The 27946-nt window shown below is 44.2% G+C and overlaps 1 protein-coding gene across 2 annotated transcripts; it reads left to right on the forward strand.

Annotated features, from left to right (window-relative positions):
* Window positions 1-27552, forward strand: LOC110517766 (sodium/potassium-transporting ATPase subunit alpha-3). Of its 2 annotated transcripts, none has more exons than XM_036973798.2 (22): window positions 1-217; window positions 352-445; window positions 14224-14343; window positions 14934-14993; window positions 15507-15710; window positions 16073-16186; window positions 16592-16726; window positions 16833-16950; window positions 17430-17698; window positions 18296-18494; window positions 20389-20633; window positions 20790-20982; window positions 21318-21630; window positions 21824-21974; window positions 22403-22571; window positions 22933-23087; window positions 23310-23433; window positions 23766-23911; window positions 24172-24302; window positions 24706-24807; window positions 25857-25948; window positions 26106-27552. In XM_036973798.2, the coding sequence occupies exons 2-22, from the start codon at window positions 440-442 to the stop codon at window positions 26132-26134; spliced, it is 3075 nt and encodes a 1024-aa protein (XP_036829693.1). In that variant the 5' UTR covers window positions 1-217; window positions 352-439; the 3' UTR covers window positions 26135-27552. The 2 variants fall into 2 exon arrangements, with proteins under 2 accessions (XP_036829693.1, XP_036829697.1); XM_036973802.2 differs by having other exon boundaries at window positions 14263-14343.
* The last annotated feature ends 394 nt before the right edge of the window (window positions 27553-27946 follow it).

Consider the following 27946-nt stretch of genomic DNA (forward strand, 5'->3'; position numbering starts at 1 on the left):
AGAGAAGGAAGTACTGCGGCAGCCAACAGAGCCGCGGAGGGAGATCAAATCCTAAAAAACCAGAGCAGTGCGGCTTCTTAGTTTCACCGGTCTTTTACCGCAACTATCAGAGCGCAAGAGAAGGACCCGCATCCTCGCGTGATGCTCTGCTTGAGACCGCAACATTTCATTTGAAAGACGTTTAGGTGGAGGGGGAAAATACTGTAACCTTTTGGAGGTTAGAGACACAATCTGTTTATTTAATCAATTAACCCATTTATTTTATAGAAATTTGCTTGACTGACGTCTTTGTCGCTTTCTTTCGTTTTTACCTGAATAACTGAATACAAATCTTTCTTACGTTTTTAAAAGGCAATACCATTTTGATATAATTCCACCTGAGGGGCTGACACCTCTCAAGCTTTGCATCACCTGAGGAGAGAAGCCTGACTGCGCCAACATGGGGGTAAGCCCGGCGTCTACCAACTTTACAACTGCCTTATTGATGCATGAAAGTTATCAAATGCCTTGAAAACTGTTTAAAACCCCAGATGCTGACGGGGAAGGGCACCATACTGCAGTGTCATGTTTTTTCTGCTCTGGAAATATTTGAGTGACATTGACTCCAATGCGGATTTTTTTTTTTGTTGGGCTATATAGTCTACGGTCTCATAGACTGCGACAAATTGATGTGACAAGTAGGCTAGAGCAGGCACAAAACAGCTCTCTGTAATGTCTACTGCAGTTGTAAGGTTTCAACTTGACAATGAATTGGTCAGAATCTACTGATGGAATAATTGAATGTCATTTACTGTAATTTGCTGCTGTTTCCTTTGTTTCTCATACACTATGGAACGAACAAGTTAGTGATAAAAAAAATATTGAATAGTCTCATTCAGGGGTTTGCCATATGCATTAATATAGGCGATGGGCTATATTAGGCATATCGTGACACTTTGTCTATAACCTTGCCATGGTAATCGGTTTATTCTGACAGCCGGCTCTCGTGAGAGAGAGAGAGAGAGAGAGAGAGAGAGAGAGAGCGAGAGAGAGAGACCACTGCGTATAGGCTTCACTTGGCATGTCACTGAGGGATTTCAATGAGACACAATGTTCTGTTATTCACCTGCCGTTATTATTAGCCTGTATTTGATGATTTTAGAATGTGTGGCTGTGTATTCGAATGGGCGCATGATTACAGTATCCCCTCCCCCTATTGCCCATGTAAATTATCCTCGCATCATCGCGACCCAATTGTCTACATCTTTAAATCTGCGATAGTGCAGGTAACTACTTCTACGCAACATTTGACGATAGACAGCTAGTGTAACATAGGAAACCCTATCCTAGTCTACCCGGCTACTGAGGACATTGCGTATGTCGGTATGGTATGCAATGCCTGAGCGCACTGAAGCCTCGGTGGCCCATGCGTCATAATGCGGTTACCGGGGAATAAGCGCTTCACCAACTTTTTTCCCCTTTAATTTGTGACAACAGGGGCGCGATAATCGTTGACAGTGAATACACACGATATATTAAAAAGATGTCCTGTGAATGCTGGGTGATGATACATTTGGGACTAGATTTGTAAGTGAATAGAATGCACACGAAGTTCTGACTCCCTCACTGCGTCAAATGGGGGATGCGGCCCGGCGCTGGATGATATTTTGGAATATCTCAATAAAAGTATCGATTGAAATAACACCATAATAACACCAATATTTTCACTGTTTTGTAAAGCCAATAATAATTTGACTATGAATAGTTCTGTAGGAACATTTCGAGGTGATGCTGCGACTGTCGTTGTGGACTGTTGCGCAATTTCTGCCTCATCATTTATCTTGCGTATATGAGAGTTTAAGATTTAATCCCCGACTCGGTTCTGGGTATTGACTTAATTTGATGACATGATGCCACAACATCCCAGTGGCTGATGAAGCTGGATCACCCACGGTTACCGAACATGATTGAAGAGACACCGACAGAGCAGGCACGAATGATATCAGCTATCTCCATCTATGACCTGAGTGGGCCTTGGAGGCATTTCTCCCGGTCGAAGCGGCGAGAAATGAAGCAGTCGTTGGTGATAGGCTATTCATGAGGATGCGAGAATCATCCGTAGCAACAGGCACTGCGTCAAATGGGATGGAGTGCAAAAAGTGCTTACGCACGAACCACTTCCGTGGTAAAGTTAGATCAGCCCGTGTAGCCTATGTGTAAATGAGACAGGGGTGGGGGTCCTCATCCGGCGCGCAAATAAAATATGTGTGTGACCTCTGATAATAATGACATTTTCAAATAATTGGAAGGCATATGTTCTTTACCTTAATCCATCTCACCCCTATGATTATTTGACAACATACAAGACATTCTGCGAAGTCGATCTGGCGCTTGACGCGCTGTGCCGTGGCACTGCCAACTGCCTGCCCCCAAGGCCGCAGGCTGCCGCGTCAAAATGGGGGCGGTGCCTTTTGAATGGAAATTCCCTTTAAAAAGCTGTGATTGGCGGACTCGGGGAGTCACGCAGAAAGGGATGTTTTAGCAAGGGATGTAAGGAAGCAAACAAACACTGAGGCAAAGTGTCAGCGGTACTGAAGACAGGCAGACAGACAGACAGCCTTTTTCATTTATCACACCAATTGTGAGCAATTGAGGTTGCTGATGTGGCGAATGTGTGTATAGTTGCTCTGGTACAGTCAGTGATGGGGTAACCTAATGATGCTGAGAGAGAGAGAGGGGGGGGGGGAGAGTGAGTGAGTGAGTGAGAAAGAGAAATGGGAGAGGAGAGCAAGTGAAGACGGCTGCACACATTTCACCTTCAGACACATGAGCCATAGCGAAAAAGGAGGGGGAGGACAGAGGGAGGGTGGGTGCAGGGCGAAGGAGGGAGGGGGATGAGATGAGTTGTGACTGATCTGCAAGTGTAGAGAGAGAGAGGGAGGGCTGTATCCTGTTGTGGGATAATGACCTGAGCTCACATTGCCATGGCTCCTGTTTCCCCTGCTTGCCTCTGCTCTTAGGGATTGGTTACCACAGAGACAGGAGGCAGATGGGATGACAGGACAGGGGGGAGGTATAGGTATTCAACCCCTATGGGATACAGAGAGGTGGTGGGGGATATCAGGGAGAGCTCACTGGACAGGGACTGAGGAGCATGAGGGAGCACTCCTTGATATCCCCCATCATCTCTCTCATTGAAGGGGAGAAAGGGAAGTGATATACAGTATAAAGGAAGGGCATATTGGTGTAGGTGGTGTGGAGATAAATCATTGCAGTGGCAGAGAGCTGAACGCTTGGAGTGGCAGAGAGCTGAACGCTTGGCGATCTCCTTAACTGGCCAGGTGTACAGGACGGGTATAGGAAAGGGTAAGGGTGTAGGTATTTAGGTAAGGCTTGCTTGGTCATGATGGGACATGGTACACTCTTAGACAAAATGGTCCCAATAGGGTTATTCGACTGTCCCCATAGGAGAACCCTTTTTGTTTCCAAATAGAACCATTTTTGGTTTCAGGTAGAACTGTTTTGAGTTCCATGTTGAACCCATTGTGGAAAGGGTACTACATGGAACCCAAAAGGATTCTACCTGGAATCAAAAAAGGTTCTTCAAAGGATTCTCCTATGGGGACAGCCAAATAACCCCTTTAGTTTCTAGATTGCACCTTTTCTTCTAAGAGTGTGGATGTAGCTGTGGCCCAACCCAGTGTTTGGTGCAGAGTAGCTAGCTCACTCCCCTCCTCACTGCATCTGCAGTCATTCGTGTCCTGCTGCTGAGTCTGGAGGGTTTGCGCAGTGCACTGTATGTCGACCGAGCCGTCCTGGGCATCCTACTAATAGTCAATGATCAATATACTAGTGGGATATTCATGAGGGTTCTGTCCTTAAAGAGTCATTTGGAAGGACATGGTTTGAATGTTAGTCTTCTAGCATAGCTAGAAGGACCTACTTTAAGGGTAGGGTGATACGGTAGGGTAATAGGGTATTGTGTAAGTATTTGGGGACTTTTGGGGAAATTTGGCATTATGGTTTGTTTGAGTTTTGATGAGTCCCTTACCCTTCAAAGCAGACTGAGTTCCTTACTAAGGTCATGAGTTAATCAAATAACATAAACATTTGATCGATTGTAATGCAAGATAGGGCAGCCTGGTTAGTTAGCGTTGCTGCAATGTTCGGGAAATGTTAAATGGGGGTTTGCAGAGTGAGAGACAGAGGAGAGTTGGGTTCCCTGCCAACACAGTCATTACTAATTCAGTGTCCTCCCAAGCTTGTGTGTGTGTGTGTGTGTTTGTGTGCGCGTGTGTGTGTGTGTTTTCTTCCCCCTTTCATTATCAACTACGTCAATTGAATTTGTCTCATTTGAAAATATACATAAATGCTTAAATGTATTTATTTATCTCAATTCTGCCCAAATGACATTTCCTTTCACAGAGCGTGTCACAGGCAACACAGTACTTCAAAGGCCAGAAGACAAGACAGTACACAGAGCAGGAGTTGCTATGTGTTCTCTGTCACCTAAATCATCTGCATTAAACACAGAATATCCTCAGGAAACCCCTCATAGGAGAAAGAGAGAATCTACAGTTGTCCCTACAAGGGCCACTAAACACTCAAGATTTACGATACCAATCTAGACAATGCTATTCTCACTGAGGAGCACACACACACACAGACACTCACACTCACACTCACATCCACACACATGTACATGTACACCAGGGTTTCCGTTAGTCGACTTTTGGCCGATAATGCTTTTTAGTCTTTTCATCGATGGAAATACCAGTCGATTGTAAATGCATTTGACCAGTCATGCTTACTGGTCTACAGGTTCATTTGCATCCTTTCATGGAATTAAATTGCCGCGTGTATTTTCGTTAGTCGTTTATCTCAAGCCACAACATACAGATACAGAGCCTATGAGCGAAAAAATCTGTCCGACAGTGCGAGAGCTGCTGCTACAGATTCTCAAACAGCTCATTTGTTGTTTCTGGAGTGAAACGTGTGCTTTTATAACAATTCTAAATGCAATTGCATGTTAAAAACAGTTTTGATGGCCATGATTAAAAATAACTACTATTTTTATTTCTCAACTGGTAATTGAAGCGCGCTTCCCATTCGCCATTCAAGGGCGCCACTTTTTCCTAAAGAAAACTCTGACAATACACTCACAATGGGTGAATGGTATACACACTGAGAGACAAGGACACATGCAGACTCTAAACTGGAGCACAGCTGCCTGCCAGGATGAACAGATCAGGGGATGGACAGATGGGCATGGGGGAAGGATGAAGAGATGAGGGTAGGGGAGGACAGGTGGGGTAATGCCATAAGATGGGATTTTGTTTTCGTTTTGCTGTTTTTTTTTAGAAGGGAACACAAATTATTTGTCAGTGAGAGCTAAATTAGGATACAGGACATTTGGCGTGTGTGTGTTCACATGCACATAGATAGTGTATAATTTCTGCTATAAGCAGAGGTCATGACCTCAGGGTCTGGCTGGAATTCCATACCTCTGAACATCAAAACAATTTAATTGAATTTAATATAACTTTATTTATATACAGTGGTGTAAAGTAAAAATGTGTGAAGTAAAAATACTTTGAAGTTCTATTTAAGTTGTTTTTTGAGGTATCTGTACTTTACTCTACTGAACAAAAATATAAACGCAACATGCAACAATTTCAACAATTTTACTGAGTTACAGTTCATATGAGGAAATCAGTCAAGTGAAATAAATAAATTAGGCCGTAATCTATGGATTTCACATGACTGGCAGGAGCGCAGCCATGGGTGTGACTAGGAGGGTATACGCCCACCCACTTGGGAGCCAGCCCTCCACCTAGTGAGCCAGGCCCAGCCAATCAGAATACGTTTTTCCTTACAAAAGGGCTTTTGTATAGACAGATACACTTCAGTATCATCAGCTGTCCGGCTGGTCTGGTCTCGGACGATCCCGCAGGTGAAGAAGCCTGATGTGGAGGTCCTGGGCTGGCGGGGTTACACATTGTCTGCGGTTGTGAGGCCGGTTGGAGGTAATGCCACATTTTTTATGCCAAATTTTCTAAAATGACGTTGATAGAGAAATAAACATACATTCTCTGGCAACAGCTCTGGTGGACATTCCTGCAGTCAGCATGCCAATTGCACACTCCCTCAAAACTTGAGACATCTGTGGCATTGTGTTGTGTGGCAAAACTGCACATTTTAGAGTGGTCACAAGGTGCACCTGTGTAATGATCATGCCGTTTAATCAGCTTCTTGAAATGCCACTGCTGTCAGGTGGAAGGATCTTGGCAAAGGAGAAATGCTCACAAACAGGGATGTAAACAAATTTGTGCACAACATTTTTGAGAAATAAGTTTTTTGTGCGTATGGAACATTTCTGGGATCTTTCATTTCAGCTCATGAAACATGGGACCAACACTTTACATGTTGCGTTTATATTTTTGTTCAGTATATTTATATTTTTGACAACTTTTGCTTTTACTTCACTAGATTCCAATTGGGTACATTTTCCACCACTGTTTATATATTTATTAAATTAAGAAAATCACCATTTGAGAAGAAGTTGGGCATCCAGAAATTAAATGAACTGTCATTGTGACAAAAAGCAACACCAAGTATTTTACAACCAAGACGTGTCTTGATATGAAACCATTTTTAGATATGCACCTTAGAGGCTGCTGCCCCATATACATAGACTTGGAATCACTGGCCACTAATAACGGTACATTAGTCACTTTAAAAATGTTGAAATAATGTTTACATACTGCTTTACTCATCTCATATGTCTATACTGTATTGTATTCTACTGTATTCTAGCCAATGCCACTCCGACATTGCTCAATCTAATTCCATTCTTTTACTTTTCGATTTGTGCGTTGTTGTGAGTTGTTAGATACTACTGCACTGTCGGAGCTTGGAACGCAAGCGTTTTGCTACACCCGCAATAACACCCGCGGCAGTGGTTAGAGCGTTGGACTAGTAACCGGAAGGTTGCAAGTTCAAACCCCTGAGCTGTCATTCTGAACAGGCAGTTAACCCACTGTTCCTAGGCCGTCATTGAAAATAAGAATTTGTTCTTAACTGACTTGCCTAGTTAAGTAAAGGTAAAAAAATAATTAAAAAAACATCTGCTAAATATGTGCATGTAACCAATAACATTTGATTTGATTTTCCTATAGTTCTTAATGCACCGATTTCCTCCGTTTCATTATCACTCTTTAATATGGAGAAGAACGTCTCTACTGGTAGTTAACTAGGGAGAGGTACTGTATTTGGTGTACAATACAGTAGGCTAATGAAGACAAGAGCAATCAGTCTAGCTAATCCTACTAGCATGAGCCTCCAGGACCAACCACCGACCCAGCCCAGCCCCCCTACCCCTAGGCCATGCCCCCTGTGGCTACCTAGCCCTATACCCCAGGGCTGTTGGAACCAGATGTCCCTATCAAATCAAATTGTATTTGTAACATGCGCCGAATACAACAGATGTAGACCTTACAGTGAAATGCTTACTTAACAAGCCCTTAACCAACAATGCAGTTTATCCCCAACAATGTTGTACACACTCCCATGTTGTATATAGTTCACATAAAGGCCTAAAGCAGTGATATTCCAGCTTTTTCAGCAGGGGGATCACATTTTTTCCGCCAGAATTTCTGGGGATGCCATTTTTTTCCCCCCAAGAATTTGTTGTGACCCCATCCCATCCCAAATCTAATAACACAACCTGCACATGCAGATTTTTACATCAACAAATCACATTTAATTCATTGCATTTTCATCTCCTATCAAAACGAAAAGAAACCAATAAATACATTTACTCAGTTTATTCACAGCAGGACTGAATGGACATATAACTGTCACCATCACTACCCTCCGCCCCCACACCTTCCCCATTGGCTAGGATCCCTTCACATCAGCCTATCAACTAGTAGTGTCATGTGGGTCATGGCTGGCCTGATAGGCTTACAAGAGATGATCAAACTATATTGGGAGAAGGATGTTGCACAGCCATGATACAGCCAGATACTGTCACTTATAAAGTATAGTTATTCACCACACACAGGGCACAGTTCGTGAGGATTTGTCTCCAATGGCACCCTATTCCATACATAGTGCACAATCAAAAGTAGTGCACTACATTAGGAAAGGTATGGGTCTAAAGTATTGCACTACATAGGGAATAGGGTGTCATTTGGGAACCACTCAAGGTAATGAGGTGTATATAACTTGTTTCAGGAAGTGTGTAGTATGGAGAAATATATCTACCATCTTAGTCAATTCAAGCTTCACACACAATCAAACTGTTTTCCTGCAATAGTTACTATTTCCCCTTTTGTAGGTCCCCTAAAACGGGAACCCAAACAATGCAACTTCTTCCCGCCTCTTGTGAAACCCCTCACCTGTCATGCATACCAGGAGAGGCTGGGATGCCACGCCTCATGCCCAAGCAGGTCCATCACTGTTAGGGGGCATGCCCAAGCCTGTGTGCCCTAGACAGACAGACTGACAGACTGGCATGCTCCTGATGGAGGGTATTGGCTGCCGTGGTTCACTGCAGTGTGGAAGTGTTCGACATATGAAACATGCCCCGTCTTCACTTCACTTCAGAACGAATGAGTCTGATTAATAACTGAGAAAACATTACATATAGGACATTGTCTGTTTTAATATCTCCTCCTAGTCTCCTATTTTTCCCTTCTCTGTTCCTAATACTATCTGCCCCCCCCCCCCCCCCCCCTCACTCTCTCGCTCTCTCTGTCTGCCGCAGTGCGTGTTCTCGCTGCGCAGACAGACTGTAGCCACCTCGACAATGACTCACCTCTGCCTAGCTGTTGGCAGGCTTATAGCTTGCGCATATAAGAAGGTATCTCATTCTTTCTTATAAAGATACACACACACACACACACACACACACACACACACACACACAGACGTGTTGGCTATCTCCTCGAATGTCCAGTTACCGAGGCATCAATTATAACTGAGCGATCAGATCAGGGGGATCCTACAGTACTAGGCCACCGCCCACCACTAAGCCTCGGTCACCATGCCAACCTCCATGGTAATGTGACCTCCTAACCAGGCGCTTAGCTCCGGGAAAAACGGGACAAAACCAGAACAGAACATTAGAACCAGACAAACCACAGCAGCATGACATCGATAGAATGTCACAAACTCTTGCTCGTTTCTTTTCAAACATAGTGTACACACACCCAATGATGTTCTACTATCCTCTGGTAGATTAGCACACTAGTAGCTTTAGTAATCTGCTCCAAAGTGAATGTGCCTGTCTTCCTTGTTCCGGGCAGTCTGTCTTCTACTTGAAAATATTAGAATGTGTGGAGGAGATGCGGTAATATATACTGTAGCATCTGTCTGGTTGTTAAGTCACCGACACCAGTTCCTCCAGTCTGTGTCTGTCAGTAGGTCCGTCTGTCTTTCTCTGTCCGTCTGTGTGAGAGCTAGTGGTTGTAATTTCAGCCTGCAGTCTCTGTTTCTTCTCTGAAACAACATCATTGAATTACATTTTGCCCAACAGCAAATGGTAGAAACAGACTGGCAGACAGACCTACAGATAGACAGATAGATGACATGTTGTATTGAACAATGAGGAACAAAACGACGCTCTCTAAATGTTTTTGCTTGTAACTAAGGCGATAGTTGTGACCTCGTAACCACAATGAAGAAATCTTGCCACACAGCTTGAGGGTTGTGGGTGAAAGGAGAAGCTTGGGTTGTTCCTTGCGTGTCATGAAAGATTGAGTGGCATTAGCCCACACACACATGCCTGCAAGCATGTTAACACCCTCACCACACACACACGGTAACATCCACCAACATCCACTTTCTGGGTCGCAGGTTGTAAGGTCGCGACCCTGCAGGTGGGGTTGTTTGTTTTACAGTGTTATAGAACAATCTGTTAGAGTGGGATCCCAGTCACGCTGTCACTCACTGATATACACAGCCTGAGTCAACTGACAAAGAATAGTGGTCAATATCTAATTAGTGGTGTGAGAGAGAAGAGCTCTTCTCTCCCTCTCTCTCACCTCCCACTGCTGTCTCTCTTTCCATCTGCCCCATCACTGTCTTTCTCTTTTTTTCATTCATCTCTCTCTGTCCAGCCCTCTCTTGTAATGCCTGTTTCACCTGTCTCCGCTCTTCCAGTGTTTGTATTAGCATTAAATTGTGTGTGTGTGTGTGTGTGTGTGTGTGTGTGTGTGTGTGTGTGTGTGTGTGTGTGTGTGTGTGTGTGTGTGTGTGTGTGTGTGTGTGTGTGTGTGTGTGTGTGTGTGTGTGTGTGTGTGTGTGTGTGCCTGCGCGCGTGGGTGCGTGATGAGCAGGTGTGCTGTCAGACCTAACAATGTACTCTAAGTGCATTTCAATGGCCCACTCAGTGTTAGCCATTGGAAAACCTGCCTAGCTAGAAACTCCACACCTTGTGTGCCTAACCCAGACCTGTTAGCTTATCTATAATATCTACCCTACACTGTTTGGCTAAAGATGCTTATCTCGATGCCAACCAGAGTATTTAATGTGCATGTTATATTGAAGTACCCCCACACACACACACACACACACACACACACACACACACACACACACACAGAGGCAGGCCAATCTCAAAGGGCATGAGTAGCAGTAGTCTTCTATCAGTCTCTCCTTTGTTCTGCATTCGGCTCTCTAGGCCTGTCTGGTCTTGTTGCAGCGAGAGCTCACTCACATTCTCGGTTGACGACATCCACATGCACACGTGTGTGTGTGTGTGGGAAGGTTGATTTTGTGCACTTTGTAGTCAACTTGTGTGTTGTTTGTGGGGAGTTCTGTTCGGGTCGACTGTTTGAACCAATCTCTTCAGGGTTAGTTTGTGTTCAAGGGAGACTCACTCTAGTGTGTTCCAGTATTACTACTGTAAATCAGGGGCAGAGTGGAGACCTGTAGTGTTCACTATAAATCCTCCTCAAACCTTTCTGACCACAATGAACCACTCAGACTGGTCTCTTTTACACGTGGAAGATTCTAGGCATCTGAAATTTCTCAACTGAACTCGCGTTAAGCACTGGGACTTTCAGTGGCAGGTTTACTCACCCATTCATGGCATTGTACTTCGTCAGTCAAGTGTGTTTATCAGGGCGTGGGAGATTAGGTCATGTATGTTTAGCTCGGTATAGGCTATTTATTTGTTTTGCGATGGACCAGGTCAAAAATGAAAACTTGACTTGAATGTGTATTTGCCCTTTATTATTCAGAATAAATTAACAGGTAGGTGTCAACCATACCCAAAGAAGGCCAGTGTAGGTGCAGGCTTTTGTTCCAACCAAGCAGTAACACAGTTGAAACCCAGTCAAACCTAGGCAGTAGGCCAAGCTTGTTAGAGCATGTCATCTTGACAATAGCCACCAGGGGGCTCCCCTGTGTTTCCTTGAACGCGACACCGTACAGTCACTTGGTGATGATGCTAGAACAAATAAAAGTGACCATATAGTCAGAATGGATGAGAAAGATTGAGCTACATGTTCTTAATTGAGGGTTATGGGTGTGGTAAGAGACAGACAGATTGCCTTTTGGATGTATTTTGGACTCTGCTGTCCTTTAACCCTTCTGGTCCTTCATTACATCACTGATTGTATTGATCCTGCAGCAAGGTCAGTTTCCTTGATGAGTTGGCTGTGTCAATGAGCAGCTTTTCCACTATAACCCTCCTGGGAGCCATTTTGTCTCTCTCGCTCTCTCTCTCTCTCATTCTGTCAACTGAGGGACTCTGGTCAGGGGCTTCTGTATTGATTTGAGCATCCGTTAGTGTAAATCGTAACTTGAGCTAATGCAACACTTTGTGCTCCCTAGAAGAGAGACATCTGTCTGTGTGTGTGTGTACGTGCGCGTGTGTGTGTCTGCCAAACTGTTTCATATTCAACACATCACAGTAACATTGATGTATCCAATCTAATTGAATAGATATTCATCTAATCTAGGGGTTCCCGAGTGGTGCATCGGTCTAAGGCACCGCATCTCAGTGCTAGAGGCGTCACTCATGTCCGATTCCAGACTGTATCACAACCGGCCGTGATTGGGAGTCCCGTAGGGCGGCTCACAATTGACCCAGCGTCGTCCGGATTTGGCCGGTGTAGGCCGTCATTGTAAATAAGAATTTGTTCTTAACTGACTTGCCTAGTTAAATAAAGGTTCAATTTAAAAAATACAGTGCCTTGCGAAAGTATTCGGCCCCCTTGAACTTTGCGACCTTTTGCCACATTTCAGGCTTCAAACATAAAGATATAAAACTGTATTTTTTTGTGAAGAATCAACAACAAGTGGGACACAATCATGAAGTGGAACGACATTTATTGGATATTTCAAACTCTTTCAACAAATCAAAATCTGAAAAATTGGGCGAGCAAAATTATTCAGCCCCTTTACTTTCAGTGCAGCAAACTCTCTCCAGAAGTTCAGTGAGGATCTCTGAATGATCCAATGTTGACCTAAATGACTAATGATGATAAATACAATCCACCTGTGCGTAATCAAGTCTCCGTATAAATGCACCTGCACTGTGATAGTCTCAGAGGTCCGTTAAAAGCGCAGAGAGCATCATGAAGAACAAGGAACACACCAGGCAGGTCCGAGATACTGTTGTGAAGAAGTTTAAAGCCGGATTTGCATACAAAAAGATTTCCCAAGCTTTAAACATCCCAAGGAGCACTGTGCAAGCGATAATATTGAAATGGAAGGAGTATCAAACCACTTCAAATCTACCAAGACCTGGCCGTCCCTCTAAACTTTCAGCTCATACAAGGAGAAGACTGATCAGAGATGCAGCCAAGAGGCCCATGATCACTCTGGATGAACTGCAGAGATCTACAGCTGAGGTGGGAGACTCTGTCCATAGGACAACAATCAGTCGTATATTGCACAAATCTGGCCTTTATGGAAGAGTGGCAAGAAGAAAGCCATTTCTTAAAGATATCCATAAAAAGTGTCGTTTAAAGTTTGCCACAAGCCACCTGGGAGACACACCAAACATGTGGAAGAAGGTGCTCTGGTCAGATGAAACCAAAATTGAACTTGGCAACAATGCAAAACGTTATGTTTGGCGTAAAAGCAACACAGCTCATCACCCTGAACACACCATCCCCACTGTCAAACATGGTGGTGGCAGCATCATGGTTTGGGCCTGCTTTTCTTCAGCAGGGACAGGGAAGATGGTTAAAATTGATGGGAAGATGGATGGAGCCAAATACAGGACCATTCTGGAAGAAAACCTGATGGAGTCTGCAAAAGACCTGAGACTGGGACGGAGATTTGTCTTCCAACAAGACAATGATCCAAAACATAAAGCAAAATCTACAATGGAATGGTTCAAAAATAAACATATCCAGGTGTTAGAATGGCCAAGTCAAAGTCCAGACCTGAATCCAATCGAGAATCTGTGGAAAGAACTGAAAACTGCTGTTCACAAATGCTCTCCATCCAACCTCACTGAGCTCGAGCTGTTTTGCAAGGAGGAATGGGAAAAAATGTCAGTCTCTCGATGTGCAAAACTGATAGAGACATACCCCAAGCGACTTACAGCTGTAATCGCAGCAAAAGGTGGCGCTACAAAGTATTAACTTAAGAGGGCTGAATAATTTTGCACGCCCAATTTTTCAGTTTTTGATTTGTTAAAAAAGTTTGAAATATCCAATAAATGTCGTTCCACTTCATGATTGTGTCCCACTTGTTGTTGATTCTTCACAAAAAAATACAGTTTTATATCTTTATGTTTGAAGCCTGAAATGTGGCAAAAGGTCGCAAAGTTCAAGGGGGCCGAATACTTTCGCAAGGCACTGTATATCTAATCATTAGAGAGGTTTTGAAGACTGAGAGAATGCACTGTATCTGCACTGTGTTTCTCTTTCAGGGCTTCTGTGCCCCACCACCAGCTAGTGTGTGTGCGTGTGCGTTTGCGGAGAACATACAATAGTCGCTGTTGACATAAATGACAAATGAAGCAGGTGGCCAGTGGATACAAACTGTGATAGCGGGTCCCCGAGATGAGACAGACACTGCAGTAAAGCCAGACGGTCGTTTGATCCTTCTGTCTGTGATCTCTGTGAAGATCAAATGGGTATCAGAGAAAATAATGAAGTCCCTCTCCCCATCTGTTGTGTCTGCTGCTTTAACCATGTTTCTATTTAAATAATAGTGAAAGTATCCCCCCCCCCCTAATCCCTTCCCCCCTCTCTTACTGTCCCCCCCACCGCCCAGTATGGGCGGTCGGACAGTTACCGCGTTGCTACCTCGCAGGATAAAGATGGCAAATCTTCTCCCAGCAAGAAGAACAAGAAGGGGAAGGACATGGATGAACTCAAGAAAGAAGTACCGATTGTAAGTGACTGGCACACAGTGGCACACACACACACTGCCCTGCTCAAGGGGCACGCTGGGCACCCCCATAACTATTATTGAAATACTAACATATGCTTCTCCGTAAGTTAGAGTATGAATATTGATCGAATACTTTCAGGGTACTCCCCAAGAGTCAATGTGTAACTGGAACACACACTCTCTAAATAGTTTGGAGAAAGACCTTAAAGTGAATGATAGTAATTAAGTCAAAATCCTCCTAGTTTGTTTTAAATTCATTGTTATGATATTTATGGCATATTCTCAATGTTTCTCTGTTTCTCTCTCCCACACAAACACACATACATATGCTCTCTCTCTCTCTCTCTCTCTCTCTCTCTCTCTCTCTCTCTCTCTCTCTCTCTCTCTCTCTCTCTCTCTCTCTCTCTCTCTCTCTCTCTCTCTCTCTCCCTCTCTCTCTCTCTCCCTCTCTATCTGTCTGTCTCTGTCTCTCTCTCGCTCTGTCTCTCTCTCTCTCTCTCTCTCTCTCTCTCTCTCTCTCTCTCTCTCTCTCTCTCTCTCCCTCTCTATCTGTCTCTCTCTCTTTCCCTCCCTCCCTCTCTACCTTTCAGACGGAACACAAGATGTCCATAGAGGAGTGCTGCAGGAAGTTCAACACCGACATTGTCCAGGTGACTCCTCCTACTGTACTGTCCCATAGAGGTCTGTCTATGTTGTACCATGGAGATACGAGATGTCCTGCCGAGTCCTGCTGTGTCACTGACAGAGCTGCTACTAGGCCACTAGGTGGTGGTGTTTTATTATTTTACATTCACTCATGCCACACGGTCGGTGTGTGGTCGGTGTGTTTGAGGGGATCAGTTTGAGCAACGTTTTAATGCCTTCTAAGACTATGCAAGACCCCTTATAAAGTCTCAATTATAATCTTATAATTATCCTTACTACGTTACAGCCTTTTTGAGTCGGTTGAAAATGTTCTACGTAAAGACAACACATTTTAAGCCTCGTTATAATATTGTAAAGACTCATTTATGCTTATAAGTAGTCATAAAGCATTATACCTGCAGGCTTAAAGTTTTACCCATATAATTACATATTAGATTTAATAGGATTTTTATGGTGCAACCCCTAATTTCAACACACTCAGTACTAGGTTTAACCCACCCCACTCTCTCCCCACCCAGGGTCTGACCAACGCCAAGGCGGCTGAGTTTCTGATCAGGGACGGTCCCAATTGCCTCACCCCTCCCCCGACCACCCCTGAGTGGATCAAGTTCTGTCGCCAGCTATTCGGTGGCTTCTCCATCCTGCTGTGGACCGGCGCCATCCTTTGTTTCCTGGCCTACGCCATCCAGGCCGCCACGGAGGACGAGCCGGCAGGAGACAATGTGAGTCACCCACAAGCACACCCTCACGCACACACATGCACCCAAACACTAAACGTTAACACGGCCACAGAATAAGGGACCTTTAGAGCCACACACAGCCGAATCACACATACCTACGTTTACCAAACCTCACACACACTGACAGCAGCGCCAGTTCCTAACCTTAATTCTAACATACACCCACATGGCTAATGTACTTGGTCATTGACACTTTTTTTCTGTTTTTGCATGATCATCTAGTCTAGTGACTATTACCGTGTTGGTCTGTGTTCAGTTTGAAGCTAAATACTCCTGCTATGCATTGACCTGCAATGTACACAGTGTAACAGTGGGATTTCCTGTCTCTCTCTCTCTCTCCTCAGTTGTACCTCGGTATCGTGCTCTCTGTAGTCGTCGTGGTCACCGGTTGTTTCTCCTACTTCCAGGAGGCCAAGAGCTCCAAAATCATGGAGTCCTTCAAGAACATGGTGCCCCAGGTAAACACACGACATGCCAATAGTGTGCAAAGCTGTCATCAAGGCAAAGGGTGGCTACTTTGAAGAATTTAAAATATAAAATATATTTTGATTTGTTTAACACTTTTTCGGTTCCTAACTGATTCCATGTGTTATTTTATAGTGTTGATGTCTTCACTATTATTCTACAATGTTGAAAATAGTAAAAATAAAGAAAAACCCTTGAATGAGTAGGTGTGTCCAAACTTTTGACTGGTACTGTACTGTCACACACACTGAACACATACCACACACCTTTCCAAGCTTTCTTTGCAATTCACACGCTCAACAAAACAAACAGTATCTTGTGTGTGTGTGTGTGTGTGTGTGTGTGTGTGTGTGCGCGCGCATGGGCTATCTAACCCTCCCTCTGTGTTCTCCCTGTAGCAAGCCTTGGTGATCCGTGAAGGCGAGAAGATGACGATCAACGCTGAGGAGGTGGTGGCAGGAGACCTGGTGGAGGTGAAGGGAGGAGACAGGATCCCTGCTGACCTCAGAGTCGTCTCTGCTCATGGCTGCAAGGTACCAATCACACACACGCACACACAGTTCAGATAACACACACTCACACAGCTACACATTTTACTTAACATTTTTTGGCCTTCTGGGTTTTGTCCTTCTCCTATAGGTGGATAACTCCTCCCTGACTGGCGAATCAGAACCCCAGAGCAGGTCACCTGACTGTACCCATGACAACCCCCTGGAGACCCGCAATGTCGCTTTCTTCTCTACCAACTGCGTTGAAGGTAACTATAGAAACTGCTAACTCACAGACAAGCAGACAGACACATCAGCTGTTCTGTCCCTGACAATTCTCCTATCCTCTTTTCTCTATTCCTGCGTGTCAGACTCGACCTACCAAATTCAGTCAGCAGGGTCCTACTGCAGTATTGGATGCTGCACCCCAGCAGCACTAAGGCTTGCTAGGCTTTTGACTGGTTCAACTAAGCTGATTCAAACGTAATATTATACCATAGAGCTGCTGTTGACGCAGAAGTTACCCACATAAGCATACAAGAGTTCCCACTTTTACTTCTCTTCTCTCATTTCAACCTCTCTTTTTTTCCTGAATGAATATATGCCCTTCTATTTCCCCCTCTCCCTCCCTCTCTCTCTCTCTCCCTCCCTCTCTCTCTCTCTCTCCCTCCCTCTCTCTCTCTCTCTCTCACTCTCTCTCCCTCCCTCACTCCCTCTCTCTCTCTCTCTCTCTCTCTCTCCCTCTCAGGTACGGCGCGTGGCATCGTGGTGTGTACCGGCGACCGTACCGTTATGGGCCGTATCGCCACTCTCACCTCCGGTCTGGAGTCGGGCAAGACCCCCATCGCCAAGGAGATCGAGCACTTCATCCACCTGATCACAGGCGTGGCCGTGTTCCTGGGCATCACCTTCTTCATCCTGGCTGTCTGCCTGGGCTACACCTGGCTGGAGGCCGTCATCTTCCTCATCGGCATCATTGTGGCCAATGTCCCCGAGGGCTTGCTGGCTACTGTCACTGTGAGTGGCCCTGGCCGTTTCTCTGTGAATCCTATCTCTATTGAACCTCATACCTGTGGGTTCAATTCCTGGGACCACCCGTACGTACAATCTATGCACTCATGGCTGTGAGTCATCTGCTAAATATCATGTATTATATCAGTGCATTCGGAAAGTATTCAGACCCCTGGACTTTTTCCACATTTTGTTACATTACAGCCTTATTCTAAAATGGATTAAATGTTTTTTTCCCCCCCTCATCAATCTACACACACAAAGCAAAAACTGTTTTTTGGAATTTTTTGAAATGTCACAATTTGCATACTGTAAATGAGATTCATTCTAGATCAACTAGACTGTAGATCTAGACCAACTAGACCAACTACACAGCTAACTACACAATTAACATAGACATACTACACATTGATTAAGACAAGATCCAGACCAATTATAACTTCTACCAGGCATATATTATAGATCTCTAGACCAACTAGACAGCTGAAGCAAGCACACACATTCTCTCCAGAATAGGTAACCTTTCTAGTTTGTTGGTACTAGTACCCTCCTTCGTTCTGGCTCCTGGATAACCCCTGTCTTTCCCCTGTCTCTGTGCTGTAGGTGTGTCTGACTCTGACTGCCAAGCGTATGGCGAAGAAGAACTGCCTGGTCAAGAATCTGGAAGCTGTGGAGACCCTGGGCTCCACCTCAACCATCTGCTCCGACAAGACAGGCACCCTGACCCAGAACAGGATGACCGTGGCCCACATGTGGTTCGACAACCAGATCCACGAGGCTGACACCACAGAGGACCAGTCTGGTAAGAGGGGATCAGGAGGGTTAGGATTGGAGTTGATGTTAGATATAATGGTAGAGTTTGGGTTCAGACACGCCAATAGCATTTTCTGGCCGAGAGCACAAATTACACCTCTGAATGTAATTTGCGAACCAAGTGCGCAGCGATTTTACATGTAGAACTGCATGAAAAAATGTTGCCGCACTGAAATATTGGCTGGCGAATGCTAGATCCACATTCAGTGTGATGAGCGCTAGCCTTTAGAGTTTGGGTTGGAGTTAATGTAAGAGTTAGTGTTAGAGTTAGTGTTAGAGTTAGAGTTAGAGTTAATGTTAGAGTCAGTGTTAGAGTTAGTGTTAGAGTTAATGTTAGAGTTAGTGTTAGAGTTGAGTTAGAGTTCATGTTAGAGTTAATGTTAGAGTTAATGTTAGAGTTAATGTTAGAGTCAGTGTTAAGAGTTAGTGTTAGAGTTAATGTTAGAGTTAGTGTTAGAGTTAATGTTAGAGTTAATGTAGAGTTAGTGTTAGAGTTAGTGTTAGAGTTAATGTTAGAGTTAATGTTAGAGTTAGTGTTAGAGTTAGAGTTAGTGTTAGAGTTAGAGTTAATGTTAGAGTTAGTGTTAGAGTTAAGAGGTCATGTTAGAGTTAAAGTTAGAGTTAATGTTAGAGTTAATGTTAGAGTTAGTGTTAGAGTTAATGTTAGAGTTAGTGTTAGAGTTAATGTTAGAGTTAGAGTTAGTGTTAGAATTAGTGTTAGAGTTAATGTTAGAGTTAATGTTAGAGTTAGTGTTAGAGTTAGTGTTAGAGTTAATGTTAGAGTTAGAGTTAGTGTTAGCGTTAGAGTTAATGTTAGAGTTAGTGTTAGAGTTAGTGTTAGTGTTAGAGTTAGAGTTAGAGTTAATGTTAGAGTTAATGTTAGAGTCAGTGTTAAGAGTTAGTGTTAGAGTTAGTGTTAGAGTTAATGTTAGAGTTAGTGTTAGAGTTAGAGTTAGTGTTAGAATTAGTGTTAGAGTTAGTGTTAGAGTTCATGTTAAAGTTAGTGTTAGAGTTAGTGTTAGAGTTAGTGTTAGAGTTAGTGTTAGAGTTAATGTTAGAGTTAGTGTTAGAGTTAGTGTTAGAGTTAGTGTTAGAGTTAGGGTTAGAGTTAATGTTAGAGTTAGTGTTAGAGTTAGTGTTAGAGTTAGTGTTAGAGTTAGGGTTAGAGTTAGTGTTAGAGTTAATGTTAGAGTTAGTGTTAGAGTTAGTGTTAGAGTTAGTGTTAGAGTTAGTGTTAGAGTTAGGGTTAGAGTTAGTGTTAGAGTTAGTGTTAGAGTTAGTGTTAGAGTTAGTGTTAGAGTTAGTGTTAGAGTTAATGTTAGAGTTAATGTTAGAGTTAGTGTTAGAGTTAGTGTTAGAGTTAATGTTAGAGTTAGTGTTAGAGTTAGTGTTAGAGTTAGTGTTAGAGTTAATGTTAGAGTTAGTGTTAGAGTTAGTGTTAGAGTTAGTGTTAGAGTTAGTGTTAGAGTTAATGTTAGAGTTAGTGTTAGAGTTAGTGTTAGAGTTAGTGTTAGAGTTAGTGTTAGAGTTAGGGTTAGAGTTAATGTTAGAGTTAGTGTTAGAGTTAGTGTTAGAGTTAGTGTTAGAGTTAGGGTTAGAGTTAATGTTAGAGTTAGTGTTAGAGTTAGTGTTAGAGTTAGTGTTAGAGTTAGTGTTAGAGTTAGGGTTAGAGTTAGTGTTAGAGTTAGTGTTAGAGCTGGAGTTTGGGTTGGATGTTGGTGTTAGAGTTCAAGTTTGGGCACAGTCACGTTTAGAGACAATTTTAAGTTTAGGAATCCCTCTTGAGTTTAAGTAGTTCTATAACCTACAGACAAGTACAGTTTAATTACAGGTTAGGAATAGATATTGTTTTATCATCTCTAATCGGCCACCTCTCTCTCTAGGTGCCTCCTTTGACAAGACCTCAGCCTCATGGGCTGCCCTGGCTCGCGTCGCAGCTCTCTGCAACCGCGCCGTGTTCAAAGCCGGCCAGGACCAACTGCCCATCCTGAAGAGGGACACCGCTGGTGATGCCTCCGAGTCTGCCCTGCTCAAGTGTATCGAGCTGTCCTGTGGCTCTGTCAAACAAATAAGAGAGAAGAACAAGAAGGTGGCCGAGATCCCATTCAACTCCACCAACAAGTACCAGGTACGTAACACACATATGTGTACATACACACACGCACAAACACAACACTCAAATGGATTGGTTTCTAACACTGTGACCATGTCCGATCTCACCTCTCCCCTTTCTTCCCCCCTATTTCTCTCGCTCTCTCCCTTCCATCCTCAACCAACCCCACAGCTGTCAGTTCACGAGACTGAGGATCCCAATGACAACCGCTACCTGCTAGTGATGAAGGGAGCCCCAGAGAGGATCCTGGACCGCTGCACCACCATCATCATCCAGGGCAAGGAGCAGCCCATGGACGAGGAGATGAAGGAATCCTTCCAGAACGCCTACATGGAGCTGGGAGGACTGGGAGAGAGAGTACTCGGTGAGAGAGAGGGTGGGAGAGAGAGTACTCAGTGAGACAGGGAGAGTGAAAGGAGGGGGGGGGGGGGGGGGGTTGTGGAGAGAGAAATGTGGAGGGAAGGTTGAGTAGAAGGAAGAGAGAGAAATGGACCTTGCAGAACGCATAAGAGGAGTGGGGCGGGTTGTTAAAGGGAGGGGAGGGGGAAAGGATGGAAGGTCAGGATGTTGGTTCTAGGAGAATGAGTCAAATGTACCTTATCCAATAGTGAATAAAAAATGTGAGCTGAAGGATTGACTGATTTAGTAGAGGATGAGTAGAACAAGTAAATCAAGCGAACCCCTCCTGTTACTCCCCAGGTTTCTGCCACCTGCTAATGCCAGAGGACCAGTACCCCAAGGGCTTTGCCTTCGACTGTGACGACGTTAACTTCACCACAGAGAGCCTGTGCTTCGTGGGCCTCATGTCCATGATTGACCCTCCCCGTGCCGCTGTGCCCGACGCTGTGGGCAAATGTCGTTCGGCTGGCATCAAAGTCATCATGGTGACAGGTGATCATCCAATCACTGCCAAGGCCATCGCTAAGGGCGTGGGCATCATCTCCGAGGGCAACGAGACAGTGGAGGACATCGCCTCTCGCCTCAATATCCCCGTCAGCCAGGTCAACCCAAGGTGAGAAACATAAGACACACACACACACACACACCCACACACACCAGCACAATACATCATTTCACAATGACGGTGAGACCACAAGGGATCCCGTTCTGCTAATTCATTGTGCTCATTAATGTTCCCCCTCTTGTCACTTTCGCCCTGGCTCCGTGGATCCAAGCTAACTATTCTGATGTGTGTGTGTCTCCAGGGATGCCAAGGCTTGTGTGATCCATGGTACAGACCTGAAGGAATTGTCTCAGGATCAAATGGATGACATCCTCAGAAACCACACTGAGATTGTCTTTGCCAGGACCTCCCCACAGCAGAAACTCATTATCGTAGAGGGCTGCCAGCGACTGGTGAGACACACACACACACACACACACACACACACACACACACACACACACACACACACACACACACACACACACACACACACACACACACACACACACACACACACACACACACACAAAGACACACACCACCTGAATCCATCACCCGATCAACAAAAGTGAACTTGCTTTCCACGACTACACTAATATAAGTCTGGGAACAAGGTTGGGGTTCATTCCGTTTTCAGTTCGGGGAGATTGTTGAGATTTTATTCATGCATTTGAAAATGAATTGATTGAATTGAACAGGGAATTGACCCCATCACTTCCCCCTAGTTTTGGTACAATTGTGACTTTCTATAGGCCATGCTCAAAAGCACTACTAAATTGTGCTATGAAGGGAATAGGGTGCCATTTAGAACACAGGCTAACTCTTCTGTCCCTCTCAGGGTGCCATCGTGGCTGTGACAGGTGACGGTGTGAACGACTCTCCTGCCCTGAAGAAGGCTGACATCGGCGTTGCCATGGGAATCTCCGGCTCTGACGTATCCAAGCAGGCCGCTGACATGATCCTGCTGGACGACAACTTTGCCTCCATCGTCACCGGAGTAGAAGAGGGTGAGAAATAGGGAGAGAGAGGAGAATAGATGGAAAGAGTAGAAGGGCGTGTGAGAGGGAGAAGTGGAAGAAAGGTGAAAGAGGGCAGAAAAGGAGAAGATGGGAGGGACTGGTAATATGAGCCTGTATGTTTTAAGCATCGCAGAGTAGGTGCTGATCTCCAATCAGTTTGGACTTTTTAGTGAATAAGATCACATGGACAAGAGGGGCCTGATCCAAGATCAGCCCTCCTACTCTGAGACACTTTATGAATAAGGGCAGACCCTGATCCAACCTTGAGTGACCTTTGCTCAATTCTACAGATGTTAGGGGTCAGAGTTCAGTGTGTGACCTCTGTGTGTGTCCTCCTGTCTCCCTGCAGGTCGTCTGATCTTTGATAACCTGAAGAAGTCCATTGCATATACCCTGACCAGTAACATCCCTGAGATCACACCCTTCCTCCTCTTCATCATCGTCAACATCCCCCTACCCCTGGGTACCATCACCATCCTCTGTATCGACCTGGGAACTGACATGGTAAGGCACACACACACACACATAACACACACACGCGGGACCAACACACACACACACACAAACACACACAAAATACGAAATTGTGCATTGTTGAAAGTAATGTCACATGTAAACTCGATATGCCCTATCTCACAATGGAGCAATCAATCAAATATACATCAATGTGAAATATTTGTTTCTCATACAAACTCACATCTGTGACCTGTGACCCCCTTCCCCCAGGTGCCCGCCATCTCCCTGGCCTATGAGGCAGCCGAGAGTGACATCATGAAGCGTCAGCCCAGGAACCCCACCAGGGACAAGCTGGTGAACGAGAGGCTCATCAGCATCGCCTACGGACAAATCGGTGGGTCCCCATTAACTCCTCTACCTGGTTGGGGCCATAAAGACAGTGCATATGTAACTGGACATGTTATCATAGCCCACAGCCAGATCAATGATCAATACTTCCCCATGAAGTCCTTGAGCATTAGTCGTGAGATTAGTCTTCTACCACCCTGTTGTAGAATCTGACAGACTGATGAGTGCATTGATGCTTATAGATCATACATCTATGGCTAGTGGATTATAGTTCACGAGTCTATATGACAAGTCAATGGCTTCTCCTTGTGGGATCCGGTAACATCACTTCCAGAGTGAACATGTGTTAACGCTTTGTGTCTATGTCTGTGTGTGAAGGTATGATCCAGGCTCTGGGAGGCTTCTTCTCCTACTTTGTGATCTTGGCTGAGAATGGATTCCTACCCTCAATTCTTGTGGGTATCAGGCTCAACTGGGACGACCGCGCTTGCAACGACCTGGAAGACAGCTATGGCCAGCAATGGGTAGGTACACGCTACAATTCTGAGCCAAAATAAGTATTCAAAATATAGCCATACAGTATATTACAAGTACAAATGCAAATTCATTGTTTACACTATTTCACCATAGTTGATCAGATTCTATAAATAAATATTCCCTGACCAAGATTGCTGTCCTTTTAGTCACACTGCCGGGATGCTAATGTCCATTATATTGTTCTATTTCATTATATGATTCAAATACTGTGTCTCACTCCCTTTCTCCTCTCTCTGTGTGTGTGTAGACATATGAACAGAGGAAGATCGTGGAGTTCACGTGTCACACAGCCTTCTTCGTCAGTATCGTGGTGGTACAGTGGGCTGATGTCATTGTCTGCAAGACCAGGCGGAACTCTGTCTTCCAGCAGGGCATGAAGTGAGTCTGTCTGCCTGTCTGCCTGTATGTTTCTGTCTCTCTTTTCCTGTGTCTGTCTGCCTGTCTGTTTCTGTCTCTCTTTTCCTGTCTGTCTGCCTGTCTGCCTGCCTGTCTGTTTCTGTATCTGTTTGCCTGTCAGCCTGTCTCTGTCTGTCAGCCTGTCTTGTTTCTGTGTCTCTTTTCCTGTCTGTCTGTCTGTCTGTCTGTCTGTCTGTCTGTCTGTCTGTCTGTCTGTCTGTCTGTCTGTCTGTCTGTCTGTCTGTCTGTCTGTCTGTCTGTCTGTCTGTCTGTCTCTACATTTGTTAATATACAGTATGCTTGGTCTCTATGTATATTAGTCTCTCTCACCCTCTTATATTTATTCTCATTCTCATGTCTCTCCTCTGCACTACTCTCCTCTTAGGAACAAGATCCTGATCTTTGGCCTGTTTGAGGAGACAGCTCTGGCTGCCTTCCTATCCTACACCCCAGGCATGGACGTGGCACTCAGGATGTTCCCCCTAAAGTGAGTGGAGTAAACCCAGAAATACACCTACACAAACAGATAGACATAGACCTACATCTACACAAACAGACATACTTACATCTACACAAACAGATAGACATAGGCATACATCTACACAGACATACATACATCTATCTACACAAACAGATAGACATAGACATACATCTACACAAACAGATAGACATAGACATACACCTACACAAACAGATAGACATAGACATACATCTACACAAACAGATAGACATAGACATACACCTACACAAACAGATAGACATAGACATACATCTACACAAACAGATAGACATAGACATACACCTACACAAACAGACATACATACATCTATCTACACAAACAGATAGACATAGACATACATCTACACAAACAGATAGACATAGACATACATCTACACAAACAGACATACATCTACACAAACAGATAGACATAGACATACACCTACACAAACAGATAGACATAGACATACATCTACACAAACAGACATACATCTACTTAAACAGATAGACATACACATACATCTACACAAACAGATAGACATAGACATACATCTACACAAACAGATAGACATAGACATACATCTACACAAACAGACATACATCTACACAAACAGATAGACACAGACATCCATCTACACAAACAGATAGACATAGACATACATCTACACAAACAGATAGACATAGACATACATCTACACAAACAGACATACATCTACACAAACAGATAGACATAGACATGCATCTACACAAACAGATAGACACAGACATCCATCTACACAAACAGATAGACATAGACATACATCTACACAAACAGATAGACATAGACATACATCTACACAAACATACATACACCTACACAAACAGATAGACATAGACATGCACCTACATAAACCAAACAGATAGACATACACCTACACAAACCAAACAGACATAGACATACAAACATACTGTACATACACCTACACTGACAACTATTGACCTATCTGCCATGCGGTGTGTTTATTAACCTCTGCCCCCCCCCCCCCCCCTCCTCTCCAGGCCCAGCTGGTGGTTCTGTGCGGTCCCCTACAGTGTCCTCATTTTTGTGTATGATGAGATCCGAAAACTGCTCATCCGTAGGAACCCAGGAGGTAAATGGCTGTCTCTTTCTCTATGTATAACATTTAGGCCCGAATCCTGTCATGAGATTTGCATTTGTAACTTCACACACAAATCTTTAATTGACACTAAAACAAGAAAACTCTCTAATGCCTCTCTTTTCTCTTCCCCTACCCTCTCCTCCTACAGGTTGGGTGGAAAGGGAGACATACTATTGAGTGATGGATACCGTCTTTACTCATACCCCTACATTTTCCATTTGTTTCTCCCCCCTTTCATTCCATCCCTGGCAAGACACGTCTTCAGATGCCCCACCCCGTAAAAGACAACAACCGCTTCGAAGCAATTTTCATCACAACTGCCCCAAAGATTAAAAACAGCAAAGCACCTTTACGACTTCCTACATCAACCCCCCCCCATCTCCATCTCCTATGATACTCTTTGCATGTGTTCTCTCACTGCTGTGTACATAAACCAATATATCTACCAAACGGCAGCTGCATATTGTGTATGTAGATTTGAACGAGCTATGATCTAAAGGGAGTTTCTACGCTCGGCAAAAAAAAAAGGGCCATACCACTCCTTCCTCCCTTCCCCTTCTTTCCCCCGCTATCTCTACACCTCTGTTCCTCCCTCTCTTCTTTCTCCTGCGACCCTTTGCTCGTCCTCCGGTCACACACAGATCTACGGATCACAAGCGAGATCCCACAGCTGACACCAATACGAGCCGTCCCCTCTCGCCCTCTCCTGTCTGCAGGAGGAAGAGCGGATGTCTTTCTCACTCCGACCGTTTCCTTTTTCTTCAACAGTGTTGTTGTTGTTTTTTTTATACTATGGGGTGGGGGTTCATTGGTTTTACTTGTTTTTTTATTTATATAATGGGAGGGGGGGTGTGTGAGAGCTGCTTTCCCTCATTTAGGCATAACAAAGCACACCCCGCCATGGCGTCCCCAGTCCCCCCTTCCCTTTCTGTCTCTCACACCCTCCTCTCCACTCTACTCCCTGTTTGTCTGTATGTGTGCACTGTGTGAACCATTGTCCTTGTTAAATACTACAGTACACCCCCAGTTGGAAAATACAACTCAATCTTTCTGTGTGTTCTAGGAAAACTATATAATTCTATACCGATTTAAAGAAATAAAAATATGTTGAAAATAAAACATCTCAAGATACACATTCAGTGAAAAAGAACATCGGCGGCATTGTTGAGCGTGCTATGGAAAAAGAGGAAAGATCACTCTGTTTCCTTTTTCTGTATGGTTTCCAATCTTTTTTTCGCCAGGTTTTCAGAAAGCCGCTGCAAAAATGTAACAACAACAAAAAAAGCGACAAGGTTGTGTTTTATTATTAAAACATGTGAGACAGAAACTATGGCGTCCATATTCCTGCTACCACTTCCATGTTCCTGGAGTCCGGTCCAATCTAGGAGACCCAGTCCAGGTATTAAGTTCTGTGTGAATGTCTGTATTGGAGACCAGCAGAGGAACAGCCATTTCAGGCTGGGTCTTACTCAGAGGGCTGTAGGGGGTTGAGACTACAGATGACAAAAAAAAAAAAAAAACAGTCGTAGAACATGTGTGTGAAAGAAAACGAAACCAACACCAATAAAACATCTAGACCATTTAATACAACCTAACAATGTCTGTGTGTCTTTATCTCTCCCTGCCTTCGACTCGCTACACTGACTTTCAGCTTTCTTTCCCCCTCTTCTCTCATGTCAGTCTGATACTACATGGCTTAAATGCTAAATGTAGGCCTGAATTTATGAAATCTTGTAGGACAAAACTGACCAGTAACGCATCTTTTTTGTCTTCACCTGGACAACATTTGGGGTTGTATATACGCAATGAAATATCTGTAAGAGAACAAGAGATTTTACAAGTGATTCTTAAGACTAGCGAGATATACTGTATCTAGTGTTTTACTGTGTTCGTTGTTGTATCTATAGTGTTGAGGGACATATTGGCAGAGCGCTAGGACGCCATCTAATGATGAGAATCATATCAGGTTACACTGCAAAATGTACAATT

Source organism: Oncorhynchus mykiss, chromosome 3 (genome assembly GCF_057628025.1).
Source record: "Oncorhynchus mykiss isolate SJ-2025 chromosome 3, ASM5762802v1, whole genome shotgun sequence".
NCBI classification, from domain to species: Eukaryota; Metazoa; Chordata; class Actinopteri; order Salmoniformes; family Salmonidae; genus Oncorhynchus; species Oncorhynchus mykiss.